Source organism: Electrona antarctica (genome assembly GCF_951216825.1).
Source record: "Electrona antarctica genome assembly, chromosome: 3".
Taxonomy (NCBI): domain Eukaryota; kingdom Metazoa; phylum Chordata; class Actinopteri; order Myctophiformes; family Myctophidae; genus Electrona; species Electrona antarctica.
This window is the reverse complement of record NC_136808.1, coordinates 48,757,060-48,769,559: the sequence shown is the minus strand read 5'-3', so window position 1 is coordinate 48,769,559 and position 12,500 is coordinate 48,757,060. Positions and strand designations below refer to the sequence as shown.

Here is a 12,500-nt window from a genome sequence, read left to right as displayed (position 1 = left end):
TGGACAAAACTTCATCCTGGGCGTCGGGCGTTACTAATAGAAAAGACAAAGAACTTCGTCCTGGGCGTTGGGGGTGTTAAAAGTCCATAGACTTACTTGGCTACCACATGACATCATTTTAGAAAGCCATTCATTGGAGTGGTTAGCGCTCCCTTAAAAAAGAACACACACGCACACACGCGCACACACTCGACACACACACACACACACACACACACACACACACACACACACACACACACACACACACACACACACACACACACACACACACACACACACACACACACACACACACACACACGCCGCAGCCAATGCAAAGTATGGGAGGTTTTAGTGTCTGATGGCAATGCTAATAAATGTCTTCTCATACCCCTGTCAACACACACACACACATGCACACAGACAGACTGTCGGTTTGGGGCCCATCAAGGTGAAACAGTGAATTAACAGCATTGTGAGAGATTCTTCAGAGTAATGTGTCGGATGGATTCTGGGAGGACAGACAAGGTGACAGACATGCAGGATGGGTGGAAGACTCTGTCTTCTAACTTCTTGTCTGTCTCTTTGTATCACACACACACACACACAGTGTTTTACACCTGTCGCTTTCTGAACCTCACATGTTCCCACCTTGATTTATCTCCCACTATGATGGCTATATATACATGTGCGATCGCATATGCAAATGTGATCATGTTTTATGCATTTATTATGCATGTATTCATTATTAGTATAGTATTTTCTTTGGAATTTTTTTTCTGGGCCCACCAACATCAGCTGACCAATAGTAGGTCGTTTGTACCATCTAGTTTTTTTTAGATTGGAATAGCTTTATCACGCAAGCAGGCCTTCGTATATATAAAATGGTAAATGGTGCATTTATTTAGAGCCTTTATCCAAGGCACTTTACATAGATTGTGCATCAATTCACCCATTCACACAGACACACATTCATACACTGATGGCGGCGGAAACCATGCAAGGCACCAACCAGCACATCAGGAGTAATTAGGAGTTCAGTGTCTTGCTCAAGGACACTTCGGCACCAACTCTGGGTGGAGCCCGGGTTCGAACTGGCAACCTTGCGGTTACCATCCGACTCTACCCCTGAGCCCCCGCTGCCGTCCCTATATAGAATTCAATACAGCGGGTGATGGTCTGTTGTGGTTTAGCGGGTGATGGTCTGTTGTGGTTTAGCGGGTGATGGTCTGTTGTGGTTTAGCGGGTGATGGTCTGTTGTGGTTTAGCGGGTGATGGTCTGTTGTGGTTTAGCGGGTGATGGTCTGTTGTGGTTTAGCGGGTGATGGTCTGTTGTGGTTTAGCGGGTGATGGTCTGTTGTGGTTCAATACAGCGGGTGATGGTCTGTTGTGGTTTAGCGGGTGATGGTCTGTTGTGGTTCAATACAGCGGGTGATGGTCTGTATTGGTCTGTATTGGTTTTTGACTGTGAATAATATACTGCTTTGCAACGTTAGTTGCTGTAGTATAAGCTCCAGTACCTTTTTGGGTTCAAATCATTCAGAAGTAGCCCATAAATCTGTTTTTATTAAATCCCAAATCACAGTTAGATCTTTTTCATGAAAAGCATTTCATGTATTTGTTTTCACTTCATTTACGTACATTCATAGGGCGATTCGCATTGGAGGGGAAGCACGTTGGGAATGCAGGCACTCCCGCGCATCCGTGGTGACTCATACCGTATGGCTAGTTGAACTGGATCTGACAGTGATTCATACCGTATGGCGAGTTGAACTGGATCTGACGGTGACCCATACCGTATGGCTAGTTGAACTGGATCTGATGGTGACTCATACCGTATGGCTAGTTGAACTGGATCTGATGGTGACTCATACCGTATGGCTAGTTGAACTGGATCTGATGGTGACTCATACCGTATGGCGAGTTGAACTGGATCTGACGGTGACTCATACCGTATGGCTAGTTGAACTGGATCTGACGGTGACTCATACCGTATGGCTAGTTGAACTGGATCAGACGGTGACTCATACCGTATGGCTAGTTGAACTGGATCTGACGGTGACTCATACCGTATGGCTAGTTGAACTGGATCTGACGGTGACTCATACCGTATGGCTAGTTGAACTGGATCTGACGGTGACTCATACCGTATGGCTAGTTGAACTGGATCTGACGGTGACTCATACCATATGGCTAGTTGAACTGGATCTGACGGTGACTCATACCGTATGGCTAGTTGAACTGGATCTGACGGTGACTCATACCGTATGGCTAGTTGACTCTGACGGTGACTCATACCGTATGGCTAGTTGAACTGGATCTGACGGTGACTCATACCGTATGGCTAGTTGAACTGGATCTGATGGTGACTCATACCGTATGGCTAGTTGAACTGGATCTGACGGTGACTCATACCGTATGGCTAGTTGAACTGGATCTGACGGTGACTCATACCGTATGGCGAGTTGAACTGGATCTGACGGTGACTCATACCGTATGGCTAGTTGAACTGGATCTGACGGTGACTCATACCGTATGGCTAGTTGAACTGGATCAGACGGTGACTCATACCGTATGGCGAGTTGAACTGGATCTGACGGTACTCAACATATACATGTAGAGCAGAGTTCTGCCAGCCCGGCGGGGCCAGACGGGTCCCGTCCCGTTGATTATAGGACCGGGCTCTGGCCATCTTTTATTAATAAGTCGAGCCGGGCTCAGGCTCATTGAGCAGAGTTGCGTTAATAACTCACGTCAAACGTGGCACAGTTGCTGCTGGTCTGGATCATGTATCATGTGGCTTGGCGTCATTATTTACAGCATTGCTTGTGATTCTCTGTAATGGACAGTCGCTATTAATATTAGTGAACATTGTTGTTGGTGGCATTTATGTTATTCGCTGCTGGATCACGCAACTTGATTTATTCTCTACAGCATGAACCAGCATGGAGTGTCTCCGTAATGGACGGCCGGGACATGGCACCCTATTAATATGTGAACACTTTTGTCGGTGGCACTTATTTCATTCTATTTAATCAAATTACAACAAGCTTTCCTCTTAGTCGTGTATGTGACGTGTGTGTTCTGTCTGTTCTTGAATGTATGAGACGGCTTTCTCTTAGAAAGCACACGTCATTATTAATTGTTTAGTTAGCTACAGCATGGGTTCCCAAAGTGGGGTCCGGGGACCCCTGGGGGTACCCGAGGGAGCTCCAGGGGGTACCCAGCTCAATCAGAGATAGTTAGGAACCAAATGGACCCTTATGGGTCTGTAACTCAGAGAGTGTACAAATGGAACCAAATGGATCCGTTCCATTTGTACACTCTCAGAGTTAAATTAACAGTGGTTTTACAATATAAATTGGGGTACCAGAGATAGAAATGCCATTAAACCGGGGGTCCGTAGCATAATGCGTGTGAAACTGGGGGTCCATGAAATTAATATGTTTCGGAATCACTGCTAGAGCCGTAAGAATCCTCCCTTATCGGGGTCACTGGCCTATGTTTTCAAATGGGGGGTCCGTGGCCTAATAGATGTTGATTTGGGGGTCCTTGACACGAAAAAGTTTGGGAACCACTGAGCTACAGTACACCTTAGCAGCAGCTACTCTTCCTGCGGTCCACACAGAAATAAATGACATTACATAACATGAAAACATGTTACATGGCAGTATAAGAAACCACCAAATGTTAATCAATCTTGATGGTGTGTGTATTTATATATAACATCTTAATGATATCTCAATAACCATAGTTACAATTTTCAGGTTTACAAATACAGATACAGTATACCAGTAAGACGCCCTGAGGGCGATTAGCGACCTCACCCTAAAGGGCGCGGTCGCGTGCATGCATCTGCCTCGGTGACGGCAGACTGCTGGGCGAGTGCTGGTCGCGTGCATGCATCTGCCTCGGTGATGGCAGACTGCTGGGCGAGTGCTGGTCGCGTGCACGCATCTGCCTGGGTGACGGCAGACTGCTGGGCGAGTGCTGGCGCTTTGCCATGGGGGGGTCAGGTCAGATCAACATATGGAATGAATTCTGTACTGGCCATATATGGAGCATGTCTTGAGTGTACAGGTTAAGGTTTGATGAGGTCAGATCAACATATGGATTGTCAGAACAGGTCAACTCCATATATGGAGATCTAAGGGTGGAAGCGAGGGCAGCTATAGTGTACAGGGTTTGATGAGGGCCTAGGTAGGGCTGGGCCTTAATTTCCGGGCCTGTTGAATGAACAGGTATCAGTCAAAAGGGAGACATCGAAGAGTAAGGACGGGTGGTGTAGGATCGACATATGGAATGTCAGAACAGATCAGCTCCATATATGGAGATCTAAGGGTTTGAGGTCAGATGTAGAGTTGCTGGCCGGCTCCATATATGCAGATCTAGGTGATGATCCAATCTTCTCCATGTATGGCTATCCAGGGTTTGATGAGGTCAGTGTCGTGATCTTCATATATGGAGAAGGCCATATGGAGACGTGATGGACTGATATCCATATATGGAGGCGTGACACAACTGACTGACGGATGTATTGCAAGTTTTCATAGTCAACTGCAAGAAACATTAAACAGTGTGCAGTACAGTATGTCTTAGCCGTAATCAAAAAGCAGATTCCACAATCCCCCTCACTGTCTTCGCTCTAGGTACAAAATTCGGTGGGACAAACAATCTGTGAAATATCTAGGTATTCTATTACCGACAGATTTATCCAAATTAGAAGAGTTAAACTATGACCCTCTCAGGAGGGGTATAATGGCTGATATTGATAGATGGAATTTAATTCCATATTTAAATCTGAGTTCACGCATTGAATCTGTAAAAATGAATGTATTACCAAGGCTTTTATATTTGTTTTTGTCAGTCCCTATCTCAAAACCAGAACAGTTCTTCTCTGACTGGGATAAAGTTATATCCAGATTTATTTGGGCAGGGAAAAAACCTAGAGTGAGGCTCAAGACATTACAACTACCAAAGGAAAGAGGGGGATTGGCCCTTCCATGTTTGAGAGATTATTATAGAGCAGCTCAAATCCGACCATTGATTGGATGGTGTAAGCCAAGTTACAAATCAAGATGGAAAGATATAGAGGGTTCAATGGGAAGGGGTCTACCTATTAACATGTTGGTGGGAGACCCATCCTTGGTCAAACACTTGTCGGATCCTCAGAATGTGATGATAACAGGTTCATTGAAGGTGTGGTGTGAAATAATTAGGAGATATAAACTGAAGGACAAAATTGGAATTCTCAAATGGTTTGCATATGATTCAGACTTCAGACCTAGTACACATGACATGAGGTTTAGAGGTTGGATTGGGAATGGCCTCTCTGCATATTGTACTCTTTTAAAACGGGGTAATGTGATGAGCTTCCAGGACCTGAAGGACAAATTTAATTTACAGAATCAGGACCTTTTTAGGTACCTACAAATCAGAGACTTTATAAATAGAAGGCTATTAAGAAGAGAAGATGCAACAGGAGTAGAGATCATTAAGAATTTCCAAAATGCGTATGCAGGCTCTACTTATCAAAAGATAGTTTCTAATGTATATGTAGTGCTTCAAAACATGAAAGGAGATAATACTCTGAATATTAAAGCAAGATGGGAAGCAGAGGGCAACCTTACTATATCAGCAGAAGAATGGGAAAGAATATGTAAACAGTGGAAAATGAGTAGTTCCCCCACATGGAGAGAATTCAGCTGGAAAAATGTGAGTCGTTTCTTTTGCACTCCAGCCCAGAAAAGACATTACACGTATCAGTCGGACTGTTGGAGACTCTGTGGGGAAACATTGGCAAATCATTTTCATGTGTTCTGGAGTTGCCCTTCTGTGGTTCCATTTTGGAGAAGTGTCCACAGTGTCCTGGAAGCAGTTTTTGGTGTTGACATTCCTTTTGATTTTAAAACCATGTATCTTGCAGATCTGGAGGGACTTCAATTTGTAAAGCAGGATCAGTATCTATTGAGGGTATTGCTGGTGGCATCCAAAAAAGCCTTAACAAAAAAGTGGCTTACAAATGTAATACCAACTATAAATGAATGGATTGATTTAATCTATAGTATATTTATTATGGAGAGAATTACATTCAGCTTCAGAGGTCAGGTTGAAGTCTTCACAGATAACTGGTTTAGATGGATTGCTCATGTTTCTACCATAAGACCTGATTTTGTATAGTTTCAGTTAAACCTGTTTAACCTGTATATGCACCTGTATTATACTTATGTATTATGAATGTTCATCGATAGAGAAGAGAGTCAGACATCTCCCTTTGTGTGTATTGTACGTATATTGTCTTGTCTTGTTTTGTTTTCGGTTGTATGTATTGTCAATTGTCAGTCGTTCATGTGTGTTTGATTAAAATTCAATAAAACGTAAAAAAAAAAAAAAAAAAAAAGCAGATTCCATGAGATATTTCTTTAATTAGTTTTTTAAATCAGATTTGCTTGTTGCCAGCCCTGTATGAGTTGTGATGGACCACTATCAGCTCTTTAATTGCTCTATACATTACTGTGTGTTGTGTTGTTGCATTGCATTAGTGTTTGAGATGGGAAACGTAAAGAGATCTTGTGATGAATGTCTGGTGTTCATCAGAGCTAAACGTCAGCCGGCCATGCAGGACAGCCAGGACTCTAGATGAAATAATGCCTCTGACAAAATACAGCATGGAAACACCAAGTCTATCCTCCAACAAAGGCCACCCCAAAGTGGCATGCATTATTGTCTCCACCAGGCCGAAGGCATGGGGAGAGAGTATGTTTGTCTCCACCAGGCCAAAGGCATGGGGAGAGAGTATGTTTGTCTCCACCAGGCGGAAGGCATGGGGAGAGAGTATTTTTGTCTCCACCAGGCCGAAGGCATGGGGAGAGAGTATGTTTGTCTCCACCAGGCCGAAGGCATGGGGAGAGAGTATGTTTGTCTCCACCAGGCCGAAGGCATGGGGAGAGAGTATGTTTGTCTCCACCAGGCCGAAGGCATGGGGAGAGAGTATGTTTGTCTCCACCAGGCCGAAGGCATGGGGAGAGAGTATGTTTGTCTCCACCAGGCCGAAGGCATGGGGAGAGAGTATGTTTGTCTCCACCAGGCCGAAGGCATGGGGAGAGAGTATGTTTGTCTCCACCAGGCCGAAGGCATGGGGAGAGAGTATGTTTTGCACTCTGTCCGTCCATCCGTGTGTCCGCCCGTCCGTCTGTGACCAGCTAATCTCCGGCACCGTTAACACGGTCGATGCCAAATTTTGCACACACACTCCCTGGATGCCAACGATGAACCTCTGCCCCACAATTTCCAGAACGGCCTGTTCTGCGCCACCAGGAGGCCGACTTTTGAAAAACACATTTTTGGATATTACTCCTCCAGATTCTGTCCAAAAATCCCGCAAATCGTTACATACTATCTCTATAGTCATGTGTTCAAGATATTTCATATTCCATCCTAATTGGCTAACATTGGCTTTCAAAGTTTGCAGGATTGGCCATTTTGAAACAAAACGCCTCAAATCATGAATGCAGCGTGCAATTTACATGAAATCTTTCACAGACTTTCCTACTAGGCTGAGGAATATATCCCACCCTTTTCACATTAGCCTGTTATCGCGCCACCAACAGGTGGATTTTTGCAAAACACATTTTTGGAACAAAATGCCTCAAATCATCCAATTGCCATCAATGGTGTAAGAACAAATGTCACCCTTTTCACATTGGCCTATTATAGCGCCACTAGGAGGCCACAACCTGACCTGGCCTGGTGGAGACCTGTGCCCCGAGGGGCACTTTATCTAGTATTGGTGTTCTTTTTGTACAGCACAGAGAAATACGTGCAGCTCTATTTTGGACCAATTGTAACTAAATCCTTGTTGGCAGCACTAGACCAAACCATTGGACAACTAGGCCAGGTTGGATTGGTTGGATTACCTGTTGGATTGGCATTTGTGGTCAACAAATGCTAATATTCAATAGAGGTTTACTTTTGTGTGTGGTGGTGGTGGTGGGCGTGTTGCCGTGTTTGTGTGCATTTTCGGCATAAGGCAAGACCCGTCCAACTCTGTCTCTGATTGGCTTACTCTGAAATGTTACCCTACATTATCCAATCATCACTCCTCTCTTCCACTTTCCCTTTCTGCTGTGCCATGCGCGTCAGGCTCATGTTACTGTGAGAGCACTTTGCTTCTACGTTAGATACATTAGATGACAGATAGTCTCCGCAGAGGGAAACACTTCAGTTGGATCACATAACAATGTAATGCAGGTAAATCACAGTAACTATAACAGCGTTACTGAATGGGAAAAGGTAACAAGTTATTGTTCTTAGTTACCACAAATAGTAGTTGTGTTATGTACAGAATAACACGTTATGTTTGTAATGCCTTAGTGCTAACACTGGTCATTGGTAGACCTATAGCCAGCTGCCCTGTGGTACACTAACTACACTGTAACTTCAGCACGTGTGAAAGATCTCTATCAGAGAGATATTAAATTGATTTGATGTCAGGTCCTGTGTACTGTAGGTCAGTAGTTCCCAAAGTGGGGTCCGGGGACCCCCAGGGGTACTTGAGGGAGTTCCAGGGGCGACCCAGCTAGATGCTAGTTTGTAACCAAATGGACCCTTATGGGTCTGTAACTCAGAGTGTACAAATACATTACATACAAATACAATACATTTGTACACTCTCAGAGTTAAATTAGCATTGATTTTACAATATAAAGTGGGGGTCCCAGAGATAGAAATGCTATTAAATGTGGGTCCGTAGACTAATGCATGTCAAACTGGGGGTCTTTGAAATTAAACGGGTTGAAAATCACTGCTAGAGACATACAAATCTTCTCTTATGGGGGTCCCTGGCATATCTTTTCAAATGGGGGTCCGCGGGCTAATTAGTGTCAATTTGGGGGTCCTTGACATGAAAAAGTTTGGGAACCACTGCTGTAGGTCTCCTGGGCTCGGGCTAATGAATTGCAGAATCTTGTGAGGTTTGGGCCGTGCTGGTTTTCCAACACAACAGGCCAGGGCCGAGCTCAGGCTGTAGGTTTAAGCCCATTGGCCGGGACACACAGACACGCACGCAGAGATTCTTTGCATTTATAGATAGATTTACAGTGTAGATCCATTAATGAATGCGTTGTGTTATAGACATGTTTTATGATCAGCAAAGACATTTAGTAGTAATGTGATTATTGATTCATTGCTATACTTAATTTGTTCAAACCATGCCCGGAGAAGACAAACTTAAATTAGAATGTCTACTCTGAATTCAAATGGAATCCTGAATCAAACTCGGCCTTACATAAACATATGTAGGCCTACTTCAGCGCTGAAGTTTACCGTATGCATTGGATATTCTAATTATCTTTTATCGTAATAGAATACACACGGCAAAGAAAAGAGGAGCTTTGAATGAGATGGGATTTAAACCCATGATAGGAGAAAACCAACTCCAGGCAGATTGGATTTGCGTCCCAGCGTTGATGTGCAATTTGTCGCCTTAAAGCCCTCCGTCTCTCCCGCCGCCACAGCGATGGCAGGACAGTCTCCATCCCTCCCTAATCCTCTCTCACTGTAAAAGGCGACAAGCTTAGCAGCTGTTTTTTTTTCTTTTCTTTTTTTACCTTCTATTCACATTCATTTGAAGATAGTTTAAGGTGACTTCTGCTTTAGCTGCTCTGACTGACCATTATTCATGTAACTGTATAACTTTGTCATCAAGTACACAGACACACACACACCACACGCACACACACACACACACGCGCGCGCACACACACACACACACGCTCACACAGTGTTCATAATTTGCACAAATTAGCGAACATGCCAATTAACACATTTGAGGCAGTTGCCAAACTCACTCAAATGCAGCAAACTACAAAACATATATTCTCGTCCTGTGCGAACACCTCTCAACAATACAGGTTTATATTCTCGTCCTGTGCGAACACCCCTCAACAATACAGGTTTATATTCTCGTCCTGTGTGAACACCCCTCAACAATACAGGTTTATATTCTCGTCCTGTGTGAACACCTCTCAACAATACAGGTTTATATTCTCGTCCTGTGCGAACACCCCTCAACAATACAGGTTTATATTCTCGTCCTGTGCGAACACCCCTCAACAATACAGGTTTATATTCTCGTCCTGTGCGAACACCCCTCAACAATACAGGTTTATATTCTCGTCCTGTGCGAACACCCCTCAACAATACAGGTTTATATTCTCGTCCTGTGCGAACACCCCTCAACAATACAGGTTTATATTCTCGTCCTGTGTGAACACCTCTCAACAATACAGGTTTATATTCTCGTCCTGTGTGAACACCCCTCAACAATACAGGTTTATATTCTCGTCCTGTGCGAACACCCCTCAACAATACAGGTTTATATTCTCGTCCTGTGTGAACACCCCTCAACAATACAGGTTTATATTCTCGTCCTGTGCGAACACCCCTCAACAATACAGGTTTATATTCTCGTCCTGTGTGAACACCTCTCAACAATACAGGTTTATATTCTCGTCCTGTGTGAACACCCCTCAACAATACAGGTTTATATTCTCGTCCTGTGCGAACACCCCTCAACAATACAGGTTTATATTCTCGTCCTGTGCGAACACCCCTCAACAATACAGGTTTATATTCTCGTCCTGTGCGAACACCCCTCAACAATACAGGTTTATATTCTCGTCCTGTGTGAACACCCCTCAACAATACAGGTTTATATTCTCGTCCTGTGCGAACACCCCTCAACAATACAGGTTTATATTCTCGTCCTGTGCGAACACCCCTCAACAATACAGGTTTATATTCTCGTCCTGTGCGAACACCCCTCAACAATACAGGTTTATATTCTCGTCCTGTGCGAACACCCCTCAACAATACAGGTTTATATTCTCGTCCTGTGCGAACACCCCTCAACAATACAGGTTTATATTCTCGTCCTGTGTGAACACCCCTCAACAATACAGGTTATATTCTCGTCCTGTGCGAACACCCCTCAACAATACAGGTTTATATTCTCGTCCTGTGCGAACACCCCTCAACAATACAGGTTTATATTCTCGTCCTGTGCGAACACCCCTCAACAATACAGCCTCAACAATACAGGTTTTGTAGTGACTCTTAACAGATTGCGCTCTTCTTCAGTTTTACTGGTCTGCTGTCAGTCTGTAACCTTGTAAAGCCCCAAGCCTCCCACTTCATTACACAGTGCATGGTGAAACGGACCTTCATTAAATAACATGAATTCCATGTGTTCCATCATCACCTCTTCCCCTTTTATTCTGTCTCTTTTTGTCTCACTCTCGCTTTTCTCCTCTTTCACATGGTCTCTGTCCCCTTTGTTCATTCTCCTCATTCTTTATTCCTACTCCTTTTCTACATCTCTCTCTCTCTCTCTCTCTCTCTCTCTCTCTCTCTCTCTCCCCCCCCCCCTCTGATTGGAGTGCATAGCGGTTTTCACCTCTCGTGCTCGACAGATCAAGCCTTTAAGTATTCACGAGAGAGAGAGAGAAATAGAGGTAGATAGAGAAAGAGAGAAAAGGTAAAGAAAGAGCCAGTTGAGGTAAAAAAAAAAAAAAAAAGAAAGAAGAAAAGACTGTGTAAAGAGAAAGTAAAAAGAAATGTAGAGAAGACAGGACAGAGCTAATGACAGAACCGAGAGAGAGAGAGAGAGAGAGAGAGAGACCCCTGTTTCCTCCTGCCTTTTTATAATTCCATTAAAGTTTTATATCCATCTTTTTAATGTAATTTGGTCTTTATGAATTCCTGCTGCTCTGCTCTGTCCAACCCCATGTTCACACCGTCCAAATGATCTGAGGGAAACACTGTGTGTGTGTGTGTGTGTGTGTGTGTGTGTGTGTGTGTGTGTGTGTGTGTGTGTGTGTGTGTGTGTGTGTGTGTGTGTGTGTGTGTGTGTGCACGTGCAAGAATACGAGATCGAAACAACGTGAATGAGGTGCCGTTTTACCAAAATGAACATAATTGTATGAGAGTGATAGGAAGCAGAGAGAGAGAGAGAGAGAGAGAGAGAGAGAGGTAGACAGAGAGAGGTAATGACAGCACACACAGAATACATGTTACTAAATGAACGAGTGAGCACATGAATAAAACAATCCTTCTTGGCATTTAGTCGAGTTAATATTATTGAGATTCCCTCTGTTCTTCTACCCTTGAAGTAATGCGAGCGCGGTCCCCTCGTTGTTTTACACACCAAGGAATGGAATACTTCATGTGAACCGCTTCATCCAATGACACTAAAGGAACTTAAACGTTCCTATGTACAGTATGTACGTTTGTGTCAACAACTGAGAAAATAGAGGTGAATCATCATTGCCCGAAAATGACTTTCAACTTCAGATCAAATCAATAAATATTTTGCAATTAATTCAATTCCTTTTTCATTTGTGTATTATTCGGACAGTTGAATAATCCAGTATGACAGCAGAGAGCAGTTTGGTCATTTTATTGTTTTTGGATAAAACATTTTGTTTGATATGTTTTAATGATGCAAGTGACCTTTGTCT

General features: G+C 43.7%; 1 protein-coding gene across 1 annotated transcript in view; it reads left to right on the top strand.

The window, feature by feature from the left end:
* ush2a (Usher syndrome 2A (autosomal recessive, mild)) overlaps window positions 1-12,500 on the top strand; it is a 363,038-nt gene that overhangs the window by 183,855 nt on the left and 166,683 nt on the right. The window contains exon 44 of the mRNA XM_079496383.1: window positions 9,894-10,920. Within this exon, the coding sequence (XP_079352509.1) occupies window positions 9,894-10,920 (1,027 nt within the window). The remainder of the gene's footprint in view (window positions 1-9,893; window positions 10,921-12,500) is intronic.